The following is a 22,274-nucleotide window of genomic DNA, read 5'->3' as shown; positions in this document are numbered from 1 at the left end:
AGGGGAGCGGATGTGACTGGGAGTGCTGAAGTCAGACAGGTGATGTCCAGGTCTCTGAGCCTCAGGCTCCTCAGCTTTCTAATGGGGATGGAAATACCTACTAAGATCCCCCAGGGGGGACTTTGTCATGGGTCGGGGAGAAGATGGACCAAAGATGAGTTTGTCTGTTGGGGCTCAGTGTGACTGGCCACCGAGGGACTGACAGGAGGGACAGGGACAACCTCACCAGACTCACCAGACTCACCCTGCGACCGGGCAGACCTCCCGGGCTGGTGGGGCAGGGAGCACGTGGGCGGGACCTCGGACCCATCTCCAGGCCTGAGGGGGCACAGAACCCAGCTAGGGCCCTGCGGCTGCCATGACCACATTCTCTGGAGCCCGCCGGCTGACGAGTCTGGGCATGTGAGTCCTTCGACCAGTTCTAGGGGGAGACTGACAGGGCTTGGCAATGCGGGACTAAGAAGATGGGGGCCACTCCAGGAGCTAGGGCGTCTACCCTGAGAGGTGGGCAGTGAGAGAAGGGGATGACTGCTCCCTTCTCTTTCCTCTAGGAGCCCCCTTTCTGCCCAGCTCGCGTAGGGACCCGCCTCCCTGCTTCCCGCCCTGAACCCCACCTGCCCCCGGGAGCCGAGTGGGTTGGGGGACCAGACCGCCAGCGTCGCCCACCGTTCAAGTGGGGCCCGCGGCCTGGGTCCGCCTCCGCCCCTCGATTGGGCGCTCATTTAAATGTCCGGCCCCGCCCCGAGCTCCGGGCGCATATATATAGGAGGCTCGGCGGGCGGCAGGCGGCATTCTGGCGCGGAGCGGAGCGGAGCGGCGGTGGGCGCAGCTAGCGGGTCGGGCGCGGAGCGGGGGTGCAGCTTGGTTTCCCCCCGACACCCCTCCCCCTCAGACGCGAGCCCCACCCCTCCGCCGGCCAGGCCCACCCGACCGAACTATCCCCTGCGGCGCGAGCCCGGGGCGGCTCCGGGCGCCCCCCCAGCAGAACCCCCCACCATGGGCAGCCAGAGCTCCAAGGCTCCCCGGGGCGACGTGACCGCCGAGGAGGCAGCAGGCGCTTCCCCCGCCAAGGTCAACGGACAGGTGGGTGCGCTCGGCACGGCCCGACCTGGCCCCCTCCTCTCGTACCTCGCCCCCTCTAGGGCCCCGGTCCGGGGCCGCGCGCTTTGTCCGGCCCGGGACACGCGGCGCCCCCTCCCCCGCCCGGTCCCTTTGTTCTCGGCGCCGCAGCCCCCGCGGGCGAAGCGAGGGGAGGGGCGGGGAGGGGGCGCCGGCCGGGCCCCGCCGCCTTCTTTGTTCGCGGCCCCGGTCCCCGGCGCTGCCCCCTGGCCGCCCCGAGTGCCGCGCGGGGAACAAAGGCGCTGCTGGGCCGCGCCAAGGGGGCGCCCGGGGGCCGCGGGGTGGGTGCCCGGAGGCGAGGGCACTCCCCCCGCAGACCCGACCTCAATATCCCAATGCCTTTTTTAAGGGAGGAGCCGCGATGTGAGGAGAGCCTGCGGTGGGTGGGGGCCTTTTACACAAAGCCGGCGGCTGGGAAAATAGGCCGTCCAGGTGCAGGGAACAGCGCCCCGGGGCGGCTTCCCGCCCAATATCGGCTGCACGGCTCCCCCGCCCGTCCGGGATCCGCTGCCTCGGGCGGTCCTACGCGGAATAGAGCGCGCGCCCCAGGAGAGGTGGGTGGGGGGCCCCGAGACCCCAGCGCCTCCTGCCGGCCGCGGCCTCTGTATCCCTGTGCGGGGCAGGAGAGAGAGGTTTGACTGGATGCCCCTGGGGTGAGGCTACAACCAGGCTCTGGGGGTGCGGTGGAATGACTGGGGACCCCGCTGTCTGGGTGGGCTGGGTGAGGGGAGTTAGAGCCCCGACCCTCATTGCGGTCTTCTCTGCCCTGCAGGAGAACGGCCACGTGAAAAGCAATGGAGACTTATCCCCCAAAGGTGAAGGGGAATCGCCCCCCGTGAACGGAACAGAGGAGGCAGCGGGGGCCACTGGTGATGCCATCGAGCCAGCACCCCCTAGCCAGGGCGCTGAGGCTAAGGGGGAGGTCCCCCCCAAGGAGACCCCCAAGAAGAAGAAGAAATTCTCTTTCAAGAAGCCTTTCAAATTGAGCGGCCTGTCCTTCAAGAGAAATCGGAAGGAGGGTGGGGGTGATTCGTCTGCCTCCTCACCCACAGAGGAAGAGCAGGAGCAGGGGGAGATCAGTGCCTGCGGCGAGGAGGGCACTGCCCAGGAAGGGAAGGCTGCTGCCACCCCCGAGAGCCAGGAGCCCCAGGCCAAAGGGGCAGAGGCCAGCGCTGCCGCCAAGGGAGGAGACGCAGAAGAGGCAGGGCCCCAGGCCGCAGAGCCATCCACTCCCTCGGGGCCAGAGAGTGACCCTGCACCGGCCAGCGAGCAGAATGAGTAGCTGGGTGGGGGCAGGTGGGTGATCTCTAAGCTGCAAAAACTGTGCTGTCCTTGTGAGGTCACTGCCTGGACCTGGTGCCCTGGCTGCCTTCCTGTGCCCAGAAAGGAAGGGGCTGTTGCCCCCTAGCCACGTTCCCTCTCCTTCTCTCCCTCCTGTGGATTCTCCCATCATCCATCTGGTCTTCCTCTTAAGGCCAGTTGAAGATGGTCCCTTGCAGTTTTCCCAAGTTAGGTTAGTGATGTGAAATGCTCCTGCCCTTGGCCCTACCTCTTTCCCTGTCCCCACCTGTGCCGAAGGCATTTGCTGGTTTTCTTACCCAGTTCTTTTCCAAGTAGGTTTTGTTTACTCCCCAAATCCCTGAGCCAGATGTGGGGGTGCCTACACCCCCAAACCCTGAGTGTCCAGCCTTCCCCTGTTGAGTTTTTAGTCTCTGTGCTGTGCCTAGTGGCACCTGGGCTGGGGAGAACACTGCCCCTGTCTAGGTTTTTATAAATGTCTTACTCAAGTTCAAACCTCCAGCTTGTGAATCAACCCGTGTCTCCTTTTTTGACTTGGTAAGCAAGTATTAAGCTTTGGGGTGGGCGGGAGGTCTGTAATGTGAAACAACTTCTTGTTGTCTTTTTTCCCCCTCCCATTGTTGTAAATAACTTTTAATGGCCAAACCCCAGATTTGTACTTTTTTTTTTTTTTTCTAACTGCTAAAACCATTCTCTTCCACCTGGTTTTACTGTAACATTTGGAAAAGGAATAAATGTTGTCCCTTTAGTGGTGCTTTTTCATGAGTGGTCTTCTGGGGGTGAAGGTGAGAAGACTGGTCAACCTCAAGCTTTGATGGGGGGATCAAGACAGGTAAGTCTGGGGTTTCGCTGAAGGCTTGCCCAGGTTCTCATGGACACCGGAAGGCAGAGATGTGAACCCAGGGGATACTAAAGAGTAGAGATGAGCTTAAGAGAGTATAGAAATGTACCATTTTATTACAAAGATTCTCACAAAAATGAATATAGTATCTCAAAAAGGAAACTAGACTACCAATATTCACCTGCAGAATTGGGGGAAGACAGAGAGGGCAGGCATGAGAACAGAACCAATCTAAAACTGGCCAATGTTACCTTAAGAGCCTAAAAACAACAGGAAGTCCCTGAAGACCCAGCTACCCCTTCTCAAATGCTCAGTAAGGGCACCTTTTCAAAGCTACGAAGCAGGCACTTCAAGATTTTGTCCTATGGCTGCTTAAGCAGATCCCTTTTACCCAGTACCCATTAGGGTTCAAGAGTTTGGGAGGGATGGGTTGCAAGGCAGCTACTAGAAAAGCTCACCTAATGTGTGCCCTGACCTCAGGGCCCTGGTTCCTTTCTAGTCCCTGGGGATATTTATATTTAATATATTTTTATATAAATACACAGAGAAATAGAAAATATAAAATCTGAAGGGTTGTGGGATAAAGGTGGGGATTTGGCAAGAAGCCAGAACTGGAGAGGTCTCTTCAGGCCAACTTGACCTCTTCCTTGACCCTGTGGAGAGAACAGAGACTGGCATTAGATAACCCACCCTAGAGGCCTTGGAAAAAGGAAGGGTACAATGACTTCCTCAGGCCCCTGGCTGCCCAGGTGACTGCTGAAGGCTGGGGCTTCCTAGCTCTGCCTAGAACTGCAGAAACGACAGACTGGTCCCTGAAAGAGGCCTTTGTAAGCTGGACCAGCTGTCCCTCTTGGTGTGCTGGGACAAAGGGGCCGGTGCTCCAATGCCAGTGAGAAGACAGGCAGTTCTTTCCTCACCCTTTGGCTTCTTGCTTCTCTTCCTTGGTTTTCTCCTCTTCTGTGACTTCTAGAACATAAGAATGCAGGGATGGTCAAGGGCAGCCCCTCTGAAAGACCCATAGGATCTCCACTTACGCTGAAACCCCTTCCCAACATCACAGCTCAGTAGACATACAAAAGAGAAAAGTACATCCCAAGCCCTCCCAACTAGACCTGTAGAGAACAAACAGGTTGGACCGGTTTCCCAGCCTGCTAGAGCCTAAATGCAGTGGGTGGAGGCAGCCCCCTGGGAAACGGGTGAAGCACTGGGAAAGGGCTGGGGTGGTATATGAGAGCCGTGCCTGACCAAGGGGAGCCCAGGCATGTCCCTGGCTCTGGAACCTGGCAGGGCTCAATCAGCCAGTGAGGATGACGAATGGAGTTTCCTTCTTCTGTGGGCCACTTCTGGGAACCACAGAAAGGAGTACCCCAAGGGGCTGACAGTGCCAAGTCAGCTTCCCCCCCCACCCCCCATTGCCCTACATAAATTCATCTTCCAGGGCCTGGGGCTCAAGACCCAAGTCCCGGCCTAACCCAAACTCACCTTTCTTCTCTTCTGGATCTTTCTCCTTTTCATCTTCTGTTTTGACTCTCTTGGCTTTCTTGAAGTTGGAAGAGTTCTTGCGCCCACCTTCTCCCTCCTCATCAGAGTCGGAGAACTCTTCCTCACAGGCAATTCGTTTGTCCGAGGAACAGACTGGGAGGTAATGGAACATTCCAGTGAGAGAGCAGATTCTCTCTCTCAGAAAAGACTGCTTTTCTGCATGTTTCCACAAAAGACACTGAGGGAAGGGGACCTGGACTCTAAATTAAATTATCCCTACAGGTACGAGCACTTGGGGTTCTCAACAGCTGGGCAGCTTGAGAGAACGTGGAGCCAGGAACAGTGGAGGAAAGTAAGAAGAGCCTACAGAGTAGGAAAGTAGAGGCCCCTGGGGTCTGGGTCTTACTTGAGATGCGCTTGTCAGGGTCTTCTTCATCCTCATCGCCACTCTCCTCTGGAATGGCGTCCTCGGGGATGGCCTGCATTTGGACCCCAGGTGCGTGGGGCAGCATTCTCAGGTTCTCAAACAGTCGCTGTCTATGGCCAATGGTACAGAGGTTGGGCTGGGCTCTGGTCAGGGACTGACCTGAGCTTGAAATGTTCAATTAGGGGTGTGTGGGGCGGGGGTATACTCACTTGATCTTTTCCAGGTACTCATTAGTGTTCTGGTTAGTCATATTGGAAGGACTGATATGAAGTTTGAAATCTGGTCCAAAGTATTCGAAGTAGTCGTTGTATGGAAGCTCTAATTGGGGGGGGGGGGGGTGAGAGAGTTAAGAGATCTGGCCACCATGGAACCCTGAAAAAGCATTTGCAGGTTTATCTGTGCCTGTCAGCCCAATTATCAAACAGAAGCATGCCTTCAGGATGGGGTGAGACTTGGGTACCTATAGAATTTCAACTGTTTAAAAGCCACAGCCATTCTCCAGTGTCCACACCAGTGGTGTCTGTGTGTGTGTATGAGTGCCTGTGTATAAGGAGAAGGCTGAAGCCCCTGGTTTAGAAAAATTTAGGCAGTATTTATTGAGAGTACTCCCTCACTCACTACCCCAATTACCCTATAGAGTATGAATTCCAAAGCTATAAACAACTACTGATAATTCAGAAGTCAAGGGAGAATGGACAGGGGCAGCTAAAGGACTCAGAAAAAAACTGTTGGCTATGGTCTGAAAATCACAAGAGGCTAGCAAGAGAATCAGAATCTGAAGAGGAAGACGCTGCAGAGCCAACGGGAAGGGGGTGTGAGCTCGAGGACACAGGAGTTCCAGCACTGCCAGGCCCAGTCTGGCCCGGAGCCATTACCATTAGGGATCTCCGTGTCCAGGGCCACAGCTGTCTCATATGTCCAGCACCGGGCGACATTACGGATGGTATAGCCGCCTCCTCCCAGCATCAGCATAGGCAGGTTGAAGCTCTTCACAAATTCCACACATTTGGCATGCCCTTTGGTGGGAGAAGGGGTGCCAAGTTACAGAAGCACCCAGCAGGACCCTGCCTGCCCATCCCTATGCTACCTGGACTCACCTTTGATGGTCAAATTGAAGCAGCCTAAGCGATCCCCAGACAGGGAGTCAGAGCCACACTGCAAGACAACTGCACTGGGCTGGAACATCTCCATTACTTTGGACATGACCTGAAAGGACACAAGCTGGTCACCACCAGCCTCAAGAAAACCTATCGGGTTCAGGCTGAAAAGTGTGGGTACAGCACTTTCTTCTGTTCCTTATTAACCACTCCTACCTTTTTACTCTCCCCCGGGCTGAGGAGTAGAGAAAAGGGAGCACCAATCTGGGCTTCCCATTTCCCTCCTTTGTTCAGTTTTCCAGGAGCCTTCTAGCTCTAGTAATGCTGAGCCTAAAACAGCCTCCTTATCAATTCCCCACATCCTTCCCTGCTCTCCAGGTCCAGGACCACCGGCTCCAAGAAGCTCTTCTGACCCTGAGCTGCATCTGCTCTGTGCATTAGGTCCTGCAGACTTTGAGCCTCACACTATAAGGAGCTGCCTCACTTTCGTATATCTCATTCTCACAACTAGATTCCAATGTGACTGCCGACGGAGACTGTAACTCAGGCTTCTCTGTCACCCTTGCTGTTAGTTATGTATTAATAGTAGGCACCTGGTGTTTGCCAAACTACTACCTGACCTAACTAGGTTACTACTCTAGTAATGGTTGGTTCCTTGCTGCTCACAGGTGAAGATTTAACTCTTCAGCATGGCCTTCAAAGCTCCCTTTGAAATACTAACCCCCCCCCCCAAAAAGAAATACTAACCCGACAAATACTTTCTTTTTTTTTTTTCTCCAACAAATATTTTCTACCACATCTTTCAACACCCCTCCCCGCATCATACAGGCCTACATGCTACATTTTGGCACCTCTGTGCCTCTGCTGGTGCTGTTCCCTCTGCCACTCCTCCCCTCCAGCCCCCGCCTTCTTCACACGAGTAACTCCTCATTTCTCAGTCCTGCTCAAATGTCACCACCTCTTGTGAAATCACCTCTGACTACCCTTTCCCCAGCTCAGGCAGCAGTTTCTCTCGTTCCTCTGTTCATCCCTCAAAAACAGCACTGACCACATGCTGTTGGGGATGTGCCTGCCTCCCACACCATGGACTACACCATGGACTGTGAGGTCTTCAAGGACACAGATCATGCCTTAGACATTTCTGTATAACAACAGTGTTGATAACAGATTCAGATATATACTTGGAGGAATTCTGTTCTCCAAACTAGTCGTACAGCATGCAATCCAGGGTTCACCCATCTCATTTCCAGCCAGCCTCTCGGTGGGGAGAGATCCCGAGATGCTTTTGCTACCCTTCCCTTAGACCAATCCCATTTACAGCCCAGTGGTGGAAACGCCACTTACCGGCTTGAAAATGGCCTCATAGGACTCGTCGTCAATCCCATCTCGGAGAGGGTAGTTAACAGCATAATACTTGCCTTTGCCAGCTCCAATATCCTAATCAAGAAGACATTAAAGTAGAACTGAAAGATGAAGCTAGGAGGAAGTGCAAGGGTAGGGGCTGGAATGCTAAGGAAAGAGGCAGCGGTTCTCAGAGAGAGAAGCTGGGTCCATGAGGTGGGCCAGGGACAGAGCAAGTTAGCATCATTCCCCTCACTGGCAGGACAACTCTAGCTCACGTCTCTGGATAAACCAGAGTCTGCACCCAGGCTGAGAACCATTTATGGGGCCAGAGACTGAATATCCCACCCCCACAGCGTGAGACCTCTTCCTCTGGACTGGGTTAAGGGTGGCTGGGGCTGGACCACAGAATTAACACCCAGCCTACAGCAACCCTTTTCCAGAATGCTTCACTGCTCACTCCTCTAACTCCCCCACCCTCAACTCTAGGGAGGCGGGGAAGGAAAGCAGAAAGCGAAGAAGAATTCTTCAAAATTGTAAATGTTCAGTTATTCTAATGCTTGCCATAGCAAACTGACTTAATGCCATTTTTTCACCCAAGGGCCACTGGCATGGCAAAGTGGGTGGTTTCATTGTATCCATGCTAACACAAGCAGAAGACTTTAACGAATTAGCTTCCAGGATTCTTATCCTGAGGTCCATGGATGGGCTTCAGTAGGAGGAGGTGTCTATTAACTATTCAGTATCAAATGTAAAATTTTATGTACATTTCTGGGGAGAGAGCAGGTTTCAGTCAGATGGTCAAAGGGGAAGGTAACCTAAAAGTACTAAGAACCCTTAAGTTGGTTCACAAAGTTCCCAATTCCTAGCCCGTGGGAGAGAACCTGATGTTTCTAGCCTAAAATTCAAGCTGTCCGGGACATCTGAACAGTGTAATGCAACTCAGCTGTGGCCAGGAGGGAAATGCAAAGAGTCAGGAGGCCCCCATCCCTCACAACCTGTATGTTCCATCATTCCCTTCCTCCAGAACAAGAGAGGGAAAGAGACTGTTGCAGGTGTGTGGTCTCTGAATGGCAGAAGAGGCAGGAAGTGGTTTTTGGTGACATGAGATAGGAGAGTTAGAGCTGGCAGCTGAGGGTGAGCTGGTTGGCCCCTGAAGGGAGTTCTCACCCGTAGGTCCCCAGTTCCTGGGAAGTACTCTCCATATTTATGAAAGGACACAGTCATGACTCGGTCTGTGGTATAGAAGGCCTCTTCCACGCCATCGCCGTGGTGAATATCAATGTCAATATACAGCACCCTCTGGTGATACCTAGGATCAGAAGGGGGTCAGGGGGTTCTGGGGGCTCTTTGGGAGTGGGACGCGCCAAGGGCGCCAGGTCCCAGCTTACCGGGCTGGCTGCCTCCCTCAGGTATCTCTAAGCACCAGAGACGTGGAAACTGGCTGAAGGAAGGTGGAAGAGCGGCAGGGTGTCTCCAGAGGCCTGACCAAGCCGACCAAGTCCGATCTTCCTACTCTACAGCCAGGGTCAACTCCAGCCACACAAGGACATTCTGGAGGCGGGATCTGAGCAGCACCTGCCCCTGATCTTGCCGTGGGCTCAGATCAAATCAAGGCCTCGTCAAGGAGAGGATGGCCAGAGACACTCACCAAACACATCCTAGCCAGCACGCCGCTAGGAAAAGCAAACTAGGGAGGCAAGCCCGGGGGAGAGGGGAGTGGGAACCTGGCCTAAGGTGCTCCTCCAAGAGACAAGGCCAGGCAGGCATACTTTAGCAGTTCCAGGATGGCCAGGACGATATCATTGACGTAACAGAAGCCAGATGCCTCGGACTTCTTTGCATGGTGTAGGCCCCCAGCCCAATTCACAGCGATGTCCGTCTGCTGCTTATTAAGTTTCACGGCACTTGCTGGGCACCGGAAGAAAGAACACAAGCCTGTCACAAAGTCTCTCCCTCCCCCCGCTTTTTTTTCTTTTTTGGCTCTCTCTCCCCTTTCCCCCAAAAACCATGGGAACCCAGTGAGAGGTAGGATCTGGCTATTTAACAGCTGAACTGTACAATTCACCAGCTAGCCCTCTCCCTCTGCCTACTCCAATGGGAATAAACACAATATTGGCTACTCTAAAAAAACTGTTTTCCAAACTGAAAGTGGTAAAACTCACTAGTAGGTCTTAAAATTGATTTAGTGGGCTATGGTTACTGTATATATATATATATATTTTAAATGAGACAGACTACAGAATAAAAATATTAGAATAACGGTAAAGGTAACCACTCTTTTGTGAAACTAGCTGCAGAGCAAGAGGATGTGTGTGCGTGAGTGCGTCTATAACCTGGATTTTAACTATAAATGTATTTCTTACTGTGGTTCATGGTCAAAATATTTTGAAGATACCAAATGTAGTAGACAGAGGCTTGAAGTACAAATAGATCCAAGAAGAAGTGAGAGAAAAATACACACCATGTGCACAAGTGCCTTTGTGGCAGTATGACTTTGACAGCAACAAAAACATAAGGAAATCCCCTGGCAATCTGGTGGTTAGGACTACACGTTTCCACTGCCAAAGGGTCAAGTTCAATCCCTGGCCAGGGAACTAAGATAGATCCTTCAAGCTACATGGTGTGGAAAAAAAAAAAACACCAACACAGAGCAACTTGAGTGGACCAATTATATCAAGTGAAGTTGGTCCATAACATAGAATAATCATGCAGCCACTAGATATCATGCTAAACTTTATTACAGATAAATTTTTAAAGATTTACTAAGTAGGAAAAAAAAAAAAAGATTTACTAAGTAGGGACTTCCCTGGCAGTCCAGTGGTTAGACTCAGCACTTTCACTGCCACAGGCCCAAGTTCAATCCCTAGTCCAGGAACTAAGATCCTGCAAGCCACATGACATGACCAAAAATAAAAAATAAAAACCAGATTTAATAAGTAAAAAACGTAGGAGGGAGGCACAAAACTATATATATATACAACAAATTGTAAGATATAGATGAATATATGCTTTGTCCAGATATGTGCACAAAGAAAAAAGCATGGATGTACAAATACCAAAATGGTAATAATGACGGTTATCCATGGATAGTGTGATTGTAGTCAATTTTTTTTCTCTGTATACTTCTTTGTTTTCTGAGATTATATTGGGAGGTGGTGGGCAAAGGGGCAGAGAAAAACAAATGATCACAGAAAAATAAATATTTGTTAAGAAATGGTTGGGTGTTCCCAGAGATAACATAGATATTACTAATGGAAGTGGGATATACGTGGGGAGTGTTTCTGACCTCTAAACGTAATTACCATGCTCTTTTGTAAGACACAGATGATGATACTTCCCATTTTTACAGTACTTTGCAGTTCACAAATTACTTTTATGTTCAGCATCTCAACAACCCCATGAGGTCTGCAGGGAGTTCCTGTATACAAGATGTCTTAGTAGGAAAGGACAGGCAAGGATACATATCTGTACCATGTCAGATTGAACCTGGGCTCAGACTGAAGCAGAGTAACATTTTAAGGACCTAATGTAAAAACCAACAGGACCATTTTACATGTCACAGGTCAGCCTCACTGGGAAGTGGCCTAAAAGACAGACCTCACTGGTACAACCCACAACAGTCCTTAATGAAGGGTATATATTCCTTACCCACAGAGCCACCAGTAGACAGCTGACAGAACTCAAACAGGCCATCAAATACTGGACAGTCCTCACCAACGTTGACTTGAAAAAACACGAAAAGGTTAGTTTCCACAATTTCCTTTTGGTTTTGTTTACATATTTATGAGCTGATGGAAAAAACACAGCATTTGGATTCAGAAGGCTTGGGTTCTTGTCCAGGCCGTCCTGCTTACTCGCTGTGGGACTGGGTCCAGTCATTTAACTTCCTTGAGCTTTGGCTTATTATCTTTAACAAGCAATAATGATATCCACCTCATCTAATTCTTGAGAAGATTAATAGAAACCTTACATGGGGAAGCATTCAGCAAGTAAGTACTTGGAAAATGTTGTTTCATTCCTGAGGGAGAAAAATTTAGCCTCTTACTCCAGCCTGGGTTTGTTCCTGGATCTCACTCCAGCTGGTCAACAAGGAAGCAAAGAACAGAGACCTTTATTATCATCCACTGATGCTTAACAACATGCCAGACACCATGCTAAGTGCTTTAAATACCTGGTGTCATTTATGCTCACACAACTTTCTGAGGTAGGATTTGCTCCTGTTTTATAAGTGGGGAAACAGGCTCAAAGAGGTAAATGGCAGAGGCAGTATTCAAGGATTGGTCTGTCTGTCCTAAAAGCCCACGAAAATATATTCTGGCCTTTTCCCCAGTAATTTCACATACACAATCTCATTGAATCTGCATAACAACTCCATAAAAGATGGATAGGGACCCATATCAACCCCACTGTGCAGAGGAACAAACAGATGTGAAGTTAACGGACTTGCCCAAGGCTATACAACCAGGCAGTGGTAGAACCAGAGTCCAGGTGTCTTGACTCCCACAGTTCAGTACTCTTTCTACTACAAGTGACAACTGGAGGAAAGTTATTTCAGGCTTAAAAGGGTAAAAGTACAAACTAACACATAATGTGGAAACACATGCAAACAATAATGCAAATAAAATGAAAAAGACAGGAAGGGAAGCACATTTGAAGTCTACAGACTCAGAGCTAGAGAGGAACTTTACAGCTCCAAGTCTCCTCTCACAAAAAAGGAAACTGCTAAGATATCAATGATACCCAGAAGTTAGAGGCAGGGCTGGGGCTAAATCCATGTTCTCTTGCCTCAGCCTTCACACTGCACTATTATCAATAAAATGGAGCAAAGAGGCGGAGCCCTAGGATGAGGAGGGTAGGAAAGTCCAGCTTAGACTGTGGTGACCTGTTGAGACACAGCTGAAGCTCAAGCTTTGCATCAGCCACAAGAGTTACCAACCCCAGTACTGCTCTAAACTCGGGAGGGTGCTCTGATCTGGAGCCCTGCCAAGAACAGTGCTATGAGGAAGGATGGTGTGCAGAAGGGGGCAGGCATAAGGTGGCCCTCTCCCTCACTTCCCAGGTAAACATTGGGAGGCTGTGTCAATAAGAACTTTGATCCCTGAGGCCAGGCTACTTATTTATTCATTGGCAATTGATTTCCCTCTCTGGCGGCTTCCTCCTTCGGTGGGTTTGGCCTGTCTGGGTTTCTAACGCTTTGCTTATAGTCCTGTTTGATGTGGAGACCCCATGGAAAGAAACTGGTATTTTAGAAACAAGAAAAAATACATTCCTTCAGGCCCCACATCAACATGCAGCTCAAATGGCCAGTCCATTATTCCCAGGAGCTGTGTGATTACAGACAGAAAAGGGGTAAACTGGGAGAGCAGACCCTCACCTGGACTAATCTGTGAGACTAGGGAGGACTTTTCTATGGGTTTTCTCTCTTCCCACTATAAATACTTTTCTCATTCTTAGCCTGGCTTTAGACTGATGGGGAGCAATACTGGGTGAGAGATATGGGAGAGATGTATGTTGAGAGGGCAGTAAAAATCATACTGCAGAGAGAGATGTATGGGATTAAACATGGACTTCAGGATAGTGCTTACTCCTGGGTGGCGGTGCTGGTGGAAACGGGGTGGAGAGGGGAGTAGAAGAAAAAGGGCATGTGATCAAATAGAGATGCCCAGGGGGCTTCAACTGTATTGGTAATATTTTCTCTCTTAGGCTGATTATAGGAACATGGATGTTCATTACATTATTTTTATCCTTTTTTTGTGTGTCTGAAATATTTTATTTGCAACATATTTTAAAATATTCCAGGGACTTCCCTGGCATCCAACTGTTAAGACTCCATGCTTCCAATGTGGAGGACGTGGGTTCGACCCCTGGTCCGAGAACTAAAGTGCCACCCACATGCCGTACAGCGCAGCCAAAATAAATAAATAAAATACTCCAGAGTCAGGAAACTAGAGTTCCATTCTCCATTCTACCACTGTCTTGCTTGGAAAGTCATTTCACCTCTGTAGGTTTATAAAATGGAAAAGCTTGCCTCCACATTTTATTAGCACAAGTTCCTTTTATCATGTTTCTACCGTGGGCCTCATGGTTTGATAGACTATCTGCCCCCCACCAAAATGCATTTATTTATGTTCCCATTATTAAATATTAGATCAGAACTTCTAATTTAGATTCTCAGTCTCAAAGTGAACACAAAGCGTTTAAATTACATTCTAGCCAAGAGCAAGGAAATCTGACGCATTTGGTCTTATTAGAGGTATAACTTCTCAGGTTCAGGGTGATGGTTTATCTGCTAAGTCGTGTTGGACTCTTGTGACCCCATGGACTGTAGTCCTCCAGGCTCCCCTGTCCTTGGCATTTCCCTGGTGAGAATACTGGAGTGGGCAGCCATTTCCTTCTCAAGGGATCTTCCCAACCTAAGGACTGAACCCCAGATCCCCTGTGTTGGCAGGGGGTTCTTTACCACTGAGCCACCAGGAAAGCCCAACTTCCTAGGTTAGGTGTTAGTAAATACTGAAAAAGAGCTTGGCTCTCCATCCCTGATGTTATCTCTGTAGACACCCCTGGTTATAAAGCACTGCACTAAGTGACATCTCTCTGACTCATGTCAGTAAGTACCCTGAAGTCCTTAGAAAGCCTCATCCTTCTTACCTCCACTTTCAATGATAGAACATCTCAGACCTAATTTTTTAACGTACAACTTTAGAATGCTGGTTTTTGGAAAACTGGAGCAAACTGGGAGCCAGAACCAAACTAGTGCACACCCAAGGGCCTACTATGTTGTCTGCCTTGGAAGATTTGAAAATAACAAAAGCAGTAAGTCATAAGAGCAAAAGCGACTATTCACTTTCACTGACAGTTAGTGCTTTAAATACATTATCTTACTTATCCCCCCAAACCCCATTATAAAATAGGCACTACCGTCTTCCCTTTAAAGAGGAGAAAACGAGGCTCAAAGAGGCTAGCGGACTTCCTCAAGAACACATAGCTAAGTGGCAGAGCTACAGATTTCAAACTAAGACATCAGAGCTCATTCTTTTGCTGCAATACCAAGCTGCTTCACTAATGAGAGCCTCTCTGCTGAGAGCAGAGCCTGATCACTGGCCTAAATAAGTTTCAGAACCCCCTAAAGGCATCGAGAGCAAAGGAATGAATCTGTCTCACCTTGAGACAGACTGAAATGAAATAAGACCCTGCCAATTTAGACAGTAAATACCTTAGATGGGGCAGCTGGTCCTGGAGTTGAGGGTGGCAAAGAAGCTTAATGCTTCTAAAAAGGTCTCTGTAGTTCTGTAATCATTAGCAGTGCACAATTATTGTAACAAATAAATTTCTGCCTTAGGAATCAGACTACCTTGAGGCCAGCAGTAACAAGAAAAGTGTCACAGATTTCCTGGTATTCCAAAATAAACTATCATAAACTACTCAAAACTTCTTCTAGACAATATCATTACACTGTTTTATTATGAGATCTTAGGTGCTACAGGATAATTTCTAAAATAACACAAGTGAGAAATCACATATGATAGTTTCTTCCCAAATCTGAACATATTTTTCCGCACAACTAAAACAATCACCATAATTCCTACAAGCTGAGTGTGGCTTCTGAAATGAAACCTGTTCTGGTTTCAAGTTCCAGGGGGCAGGGGCAGAATCACCTCAACTCAAAGATGACATCATCTAGAGTCTGTCCTAAGTAGCTGCTAAATTCTCAACTAACACTCACATAGTGAGAGCAGTTACAGCTGCATGGGATGCCATCCAGTCCACTTTACAAAAGAAAAATCTAAGAAGTAACTTGCCCAGTCAGTTAAGAGTCAGAGCTGGGACCTGTATCACCTGTCTCCCTCTTCCAGACCACTGCTTTCTCCATTACAATTATGGTTTGGAGGGGATGGTGTTGAGAACCTAACTGGACAACGCTCAGTCTCTATTCCTCACAATCAGGAAACAAAGCCAGTCTGAGACAAAAGAAGCACTGTGGTACCCTTAGGAAGCAGGGGTATCACCTGAAGGGTGTCACCTGACTGGGGGATACAAGTGAAGGGAGGGTGAGTCTCTCCAACTAGAAGGGAGACCTAACGGGGGCTTGAAAGTAGAGAGGGAAGAGAATGCACTTACATCTCTGCATCTGCTTGCTGTACTCAGACATGTTATCTGGGCGGATGGAGCGTAAGAATTTAATGTAGTCATCACTGTGATACTTGGTCATCTCCTCAGCATTGGCTTTGTGAGGGCGCTAGAGGACAGAGGGGAGAAAGAGCATGTTATTCTTGACCATGGCCAATCTTCACTCAGCAGTGAGCTACACAGGATAAAAAGAAATTACTGATTAGATTCAGCCCTCAGGATACTCACAATCTAGTTAAGCAAACAAGATTATCAAAAGATATTCAGTATTTCACAACCTAGACTGCAACTCAAGCTCTACCGCTTAGGTAAGTCTATTTCTTTTACCATTTTTTAAATCTAAAGAACTGTTTTAAATTTTTAACTGTGGTGGCAAGTCTATCGCTTGGGCCTCAATTTCCTCATTTACCAAATAGAGATGATAACATCTACTTCACAAGAAAGCTGTGAGAAGTAGATGAGATTATTAAACCTCCTTGTAAACTGTTTTACAAATTATTACTTCAATATTAAATGTAACAATATACAACTATGGACCAAACGGCTCTAAGAGTTCAAGAAGAAGGGATGACTAGTACTGACTGATATAGATAGCAAATCCTTTATAAATCATCATCACACCAATAATTCTGATCACATCCTCCCCATAAAAACTTCCTTGAGGGACTTTCCTGGGGGTCCAGTGGCTAAGACTCTGTTCCCAAGACATGGGACCTAGGTTCAATCCCCGGTCGGGGAACTAGATCCCACATGCTGCAACTAGAGTTCGCATGCCTGAACTAAAGATCCTACCTGCCACAAGGCAAACTGGGCCCAGGTGAGGCCAAATAAATAAATATTAAAAAAAACACAAAATTCCTTTGACATAGTAATTTCCTGGTTATCCCAGGATTCTAATTCAGCCTGTCCTCTTTTTAAAAATTCTCCCAAAGAAATTTTTAATTAAAAAAAAAAAAAAAAAAAAAGACTTCCCTGGTGGTCCAATGGTTAAGATTCTGAATTTCCACTGCAGGGGGCATGGGTTCAACCCCTGGTTGGGGAAGTTACACATGCTATGTTGGTGCAGTCAAAAAATTTAATAAAAAATAAAGGTTCTCTTCCTCTCATCCCTTAAAGGTGGGTCTCCTTCAAAGACAACCCTCTTTTCTAATGACCCATATTTTTACAGTTTATAAAGCATTTTCAATACAGCTAACAGTAATTGTTTACTCTGTGCCAGCCACTATTTCAGGCACTTTATATGCTATCCAGTATGAGACAACCTTTTAAAGTTCATACTATTATTATTTTCACTCTGCAGTAAGGAAACTACAGCAGAGAGGGGTTAAATATAATTTGCCTAAGGTTACACAGCTAGTAAGCTGGAATAAGAACCCAGAGGTCTGGCTCTAGGTACTATCTGACTCTCATTTAATCCTCATTTATTGAGGAATATTAAGAATGAAAAACAGGGGCTTCCCTGGTGGTCCAATAGTTAAGAATCTGCTTCCAATGCAGAGGACTCAGGTTCGATCCCTGGTCCACGAAGATCCCACATGCCACAAAGCAATTAAGCTCGAGCTCCACGGCTACTGAAGCCTTCGAGCCTAGGGCTGTGCTCAGCAACATAGGAAGTCACCACAATGAGAAGCCTGTGCACTGCAATGAAGAGTAGTCCCTGCTCACCTCAACTAGAGAAAGCCCACAAGCAGCAGGGAAGACCAAGCTCAGACATAAATAAATAAATCTTAGAAAAACACAGATACTGTTTTATTGGGGGAAAAAAAAAACCCATAGTGAAAAAAGCAAGTACTAGTTCCAAATACCAAGTTGTTTTCACTATACTAAGCCCTTTCAAAGCTCTGCTTTGGCAATCCCTTCTAGATAGGTGACTGCCCAGACTTTCACTGCATCTTGATGTTCTAAGCTTCAGATTCACAATTCCAATAGCTTCCCAGCCAATTCCGCTCACAAATCCTACAGGCACTTCAAATTCTACTGGACATAACAACTTGTTAAGAGCCTACAGGTGTTCAAATTTAACTTCCAGAACTTCTCTTATGCTGTTTTTGTTAGTGAAGTGTCATCTTTAACTCTCTCCTTCTTGCCTTCCATTTCAATCCATTGCCAATCCCTTTCATTATACCTCCACAATGGTCCCCGCCCCCCCATAATACTGACTGCATCCACCACCTTATTTCTCCTATGCTCCTCTTTCCCAGGTTTCCTACTCTCCCCACCATCCACTAAGTTGCTCCAGACAAGTCAGAGCATTACCCTTGACTCCTCATCTGCTACATTCAACTTCTCTTGAAACTACTGCCAATGTCTCTGTCAAGCCTGTCCACTTCCATCCCCAGGTCACACATTTTTAGCTTGGATAGTGGCAATAATCTTCTAACTGGTATCACACCCTTAACCTTAATAATTGTGAATCTATTCTCAATTGTACAGTCAGAGTAATGTCTAAAATTCAAACTGAATCACGTCACTCCCCTCTAAAAACCCTTCAGTGGCTTCATTATTCACAAGATCAAGCTCAAACTCGTTAGTTTGGGTTGAAAAACCAAAATAATTGGGTCCCTGCTCACCTCTCTAGAATCCTCCTAAAATATTTTATGCTCTAGCCTAGGGAACACCAAATTCAAAGCACTTGTAAGAGTCAGGCAGTTTAGCTAACTTGGTGCTTCAAGCAAACAAATAAATAAAAACTAGTGAGGGAATCTGGGCCTAAATGCCAGGGTCTTCTGGATTAAATTCCATTTATTTCAAAGGTTGGATACTAACATAAAGTTCTTAAAAATACTTTGTGATTTAAACAAGAATGTTTGTTGGGCTGAATTTTTCTCATGAATTGACTGTACCAATCTGCTGAGCACAACTTTACTAGCAATTCTCTTAAGGAAATTCTCTTTCATCTTTAGGCCTTTGCACTTGCTATGGCCTAGAATACTGTCCTCTTCCCATCCTCCATGCAACCTTTAGGTTGCAATTGAAAAGTTAATTTCCCCAGAAAGCTGTCCTTGACCCCCAGAGTCTCAGTTAAGTAACGCTCTGAAGTGCTCTCCTGGGAACCCTGTACTTCCTTGTCATCACATTCAACCTGTATAGAAATCGTGCTGCTTATTTAACTCTGGGAGGCCAGAAGCAGGTCTGTCTGTATGTATTCTAAGAAAACAGGACAGGGGAGGAGTTCACAGGTGACCTAGGGGTTAGGATTCCAAGCTTTCACTGCCATGACCCAAGTTCAATCCCTGGTCGGGAAACTGAGACCCCATGCAGCTTGTGCAAGTGCTCAATAAAAATCTGTTGTCATAATAAATTAACTCTCATTTGGATTATTTTTTGGTCTCCTAAGCAGTTCCATTTATATCCAGTCTAACCCTCTTCCAATCCATCTTCCATAATGGTGTCACAAAAATCTTTTAAAAAGTCAATGCCCTCTTCTAGAACATTTAATGACAAAAGAAAAGATTTTAAAGTCTAGCATAGTAATCAAGGGGACTGTAAACTCAATTTTAAAGTCTAGCATAGGAGGAGAAGGGGATGACAGGACGAGATGGTTGGACGGCATCACTGGCTCAATGGGCATGAGTTTCAGCAAGGTTCAGGAGATGCTGAAGGACAGGGTGTGGTGTGCTGCAGTCCATGGGGTCACAGAGAATCAGATGTGACTGAGCGACTGAACAACAACAGTAATCAAGGAATTTTACAAGGTTCCTTTTCCAATCTAATCCTCCCTCTTTCATAAACATAATCCTCCAGAAAATAACTCTTCCTCAACAAGACCTACAGAGCTTCCCACCAGTGACTCTGATTAAGCCTTTCTACTATTTGAAATTCATCCCTATCCCATACCTCTGAAGGCCGAAGGCAATCTCAAAAGCTGCCTCTTTTACAAAGTAAAAGCAAATCTCAGCCTAAGAATCCATCTTCATCCCAGGCCACAAAGTTTCAAGGAATATGACCTCATAATCAAAAATCACAAAAAAGGACTTCCATGGCAGTCCAATGGTTAAGAATCCCCCTTGAAATGCAGGGGATGCGGGTTCAATCCCTGGTTAGGGACTTAATACTCCACATGCCACGGAGCAACTAACCTCACATACCACAACCATTGAGCCCACATGCCACAACTAGAGAGTCTGTGCACCAAAACAAAAGATTCTGAATGCTGCAACAAAGACCTAATGCAGCCAAATAAATAAATATTAAAAAAAAAAAATCACAAAACACACAAGAAAACAAAGCACCACAGGTAAGAAGTCATAGAATCAACTAATAACAGAATCATATCCTCAGGGACCTTGGACATGTTTAGATAAAAAAGAACAGCATTGAGAATTCCCTGGCAGTTCAGTGGTTAGGGCTCCAGCACTTCCATTGCAGGGGGTACAGGTCAGATCCCGTATCAGGGATCTAAGATCCTGCATTCTATGGGGTGTGGCCAAAACAATAATAATTAATAATAATTTAAACAGAAAAAAAAAGATTGAATTTTTATGTGAAGTGAAGTGAAAGTCACTCAGTCATGTCTGACTCTTTGCAACCCCATGGTCTGTAACCTGCCGGGCTTCTCAATCCATGGAATTCTCCAGCAAGAATACTGAAGGAGCTTGCCATTCCCTTCTCCAGGGGATCTTTCCAACCCGGGACTGAACACATGGCTCCTGCATTGCAGGTGAATTCTTTACAGTCTGAGCCACCAGGGAAGCCCAAGAATATGGAAGTGGGCAACCTATCCCTTCTCCAGAGGATCTTCCCGACCCAGGAATCGACCCAGAACCAGGGTCTCCTGCATTGCAGGTGGACTCTCTACCAGCTGAGCTACTATAGACCAGTAAACAATTTAAAAAAAAAAAAAAGGTTCAATTTGTGACACCAAAATGTATGCTCAGAACTTATGAATAAAAGGAAAAGTCATGTGTTAAATTCTAAAAATAAATAAATAAAAAGTTCAAAAGATATATAGTTTATGATAGCATTAAAAAAATGAAGTAATGGGGAAAAAATCTAGTAAAAGAGGTACATCACCTTTATGGAGAAAATTATAAAACTTTATATTGATAGCCAAATTCTCAACTCCCCCTCAACAGTGGAATGGATAAATGGATAATTACTATACAGTAATTAATATGAACAAGCTACAACTACACACAAAAAATACATATTGTGTAATTCCATTTATATTAAATTCAGCAAAATTTAAACTACATTATTTAAAAATGGATAATCAGGTAGCTGAATTATGACCAACAGCAAGGGAGCAGTTAACAGAAAAGTCAGAATTCAAGTTACCTCTGGGGGAAGAGAAGAGGCTACAATCAGGAAGGGACACATGCAGGTTTCTGAGGTACTGGCAATGTTTATTATTTCTTGAACTAGCCGGTGTTCATGTGAATGTTTACATCAATTTGTTAAATTGCATATTTGTTTTATGCAGTTTTCTGTGTTAATACTTCACAATAAAGAAGTTAAAGGAAATCTTTATATAAGACATTTAAAAAGACGCAATTAAATGGAGATATATACAATGTTCATGGATTCAAAAACTTAATATTCTCAAGATATCAATTCTCCCTAAACTGATGCACAGAGTTACTGAAATTTCAACCAAAATCCTAGGAGATTTTTTTTGTACCATTGATGAGTTAATTCTAAAATTTAGGACAAGTGAAAGAGAAATGTCAGTTGCTCGGTTGTGTCCGACTCTTTGCAATCCAGGCTCTTTTGTCCAAGGAATTCTCCAGGAAAGAATACTGGAGTGGGCTGCCATTCCCACTTGGTTGGGGGATCTGACCAAACCCAGGTATCTAAAATTTATTCAGAGTACAAAAAGCAAGTGGCAAGTCACTTTTATTTATTTGTTTATTTTTTAAAACATTTATTTTTATTTATTTGGCTGCATAGAGCTTTAGTTGTGGCATGTGGGATCTAGTTCCCTGACCAGGGATCGAACCCAGGCCCCCTGTATCAGGAGCACAGAGTCTTAGCCACTGGACCACCAGGGAATTCCCAGCAAGTCACTTTTAAAAAAAAGAGTAACAAAGTGGGAGGACTTAACACTGGATATCAAGACTTCATAAAAAGCTATTATAATTAAGCCACTGTAGTAACAGCATCCTGGAGAAGGCAATGGCTACCCATTCCAGCATTCTTGCCTGGGAAATCCCATGGACAGAGGAGCCTGGCCAGGGCAATAAACAGCCAAAGTCAAGAGAACAGAGGGCCTAGAAACAGACTCCAACACAGTAACTGGCACAAAGTAGGTGCTTAATAAGTATTTGTGGAATAAATTAATAAATATTGACATTTCAGACATAAAAGTGGTGGCACTTAGCTCAGTGGAGAAACAACAGACTTTTCAATCAATAGCTGGACAATATGGGGGGAAAATTTCAGTGGTTTCTTTACTTCAAACCATGTTAAAATTCAACTCTAGATAAGTGAATATCTGTATGTGAAAGGCAAACCTATAAAGATTTTTAAAAAATTAACATAAAGAGAACGTCTTAAGGGTTGGGAAGCATTTCTTAAGACATAAAAAGTACTTTAAAAA

The 22,274-nt window shown here is 46.7% G+C and overlaps 2 protein-coding genes across 2 annotated transcripts in view; one reads left to right on the top strand and one right to left on the bottom strand.

Annotated features, from left to right (window-relative positions):
• The first annotated feature begins 782 nt into the window (after nucleotides 1-782).
• On the top strand, nucleotides 783-3,166 carry MARCKSL1 (MARCKS like 1). The gene is made up of 2 exons (XM_065927588.1): nucleotides 783-1,083; nucleotides 1,892-3,166. Exons 1-2 carry the CDS (start codon nucleotides 997-999, stop codon nucleotides 2,399-2,401), a joined length of 597 nt encoding a protein of 198 aa, XP_065783660.1. The 5' UTR covers nucleotides 783-996; the 3' UTR covers nucleotides 2,402-3,166.
• Nucleotides 3,167-3,357: 191 nt separating this feature from the next.
• Nucleotides 3,358-22,274, bottom strand: part of HDAC1 (histone deacetylase 1) — a 32,816-nt gene continuing 13,899 nt past the window's right edge. Inside the window, exons 3-14 of the mRNA XM_065930302.1 lie at nucleotides 15,728-15,845; nucleotides 11,258-11,332; nucleotides 9,379-9,517; nucleotides 8,777-8,918; nucleotides 7,610-7,702; nucleotides 6,266-6,374; nucleotides 6,044-6,184; nucleotides 5,378-5,486; nucleotides 5,148-5,278; nucleotides 4,742-4,894; nucleotides 4,177-4,225; nucleotides 3,358-3,912 (exon numbers count right to left, since the gene is read on the bottom strand). Of these exons, the coding sequence (XP_065786374.1) occupies nucleotides 3,885-3,912; nucleotides 4,177-4,225; nucleotides 4,742-4,894; nucleotides 5,148-5,278; nucleotides 5,378-5,486; nucleotides 6,044-6,184; nucleotides 6,266-6,374; nucleotides 7,610-7,702; nucleotides 8,777-8,918; nucleotides 9,379-9,517; nucleotides 11,258-11,332; nucleotides 15,728-15,845 (1,287 nt within the window). The 3' untranslated portion in view covers nucleotides 3,358-3,884. The remainder of the gene's footprint in view (nucleotides 3,913-4,176; nucleotides 4,226-4,741; nucleotides 4,895-5,147; nucleotides 5,279-5,377; nucleotides 5,487-6,043; nucleotides 6,185-6,265; nucleotides 6,375-7,609; nucleotides 7,703-8,776; nucleotides 8,919-9,378; nucleotides 9,518-11,257; nucleotides 11,333-15,727; nucleotides 15,846-22,274) is intronic.

Source organism: Muntiacus reevesi, chromosome 3 (genome assembly GCF_963930625.1).
Source record: "Muntiacus reevesi chromosome 3, mMunRee1.1, whole genome shotgun sequence".
Classification (NCBI taxonomy): Eukaryota; Metazoa; Chordata; class Mammalia; order Artiodactyla; family Cervidae; genus Muntiacus; species Muntiacus reevesi.
This window is presented reverse-complemented; position numbering and strand designations above follow the sequence as displayed.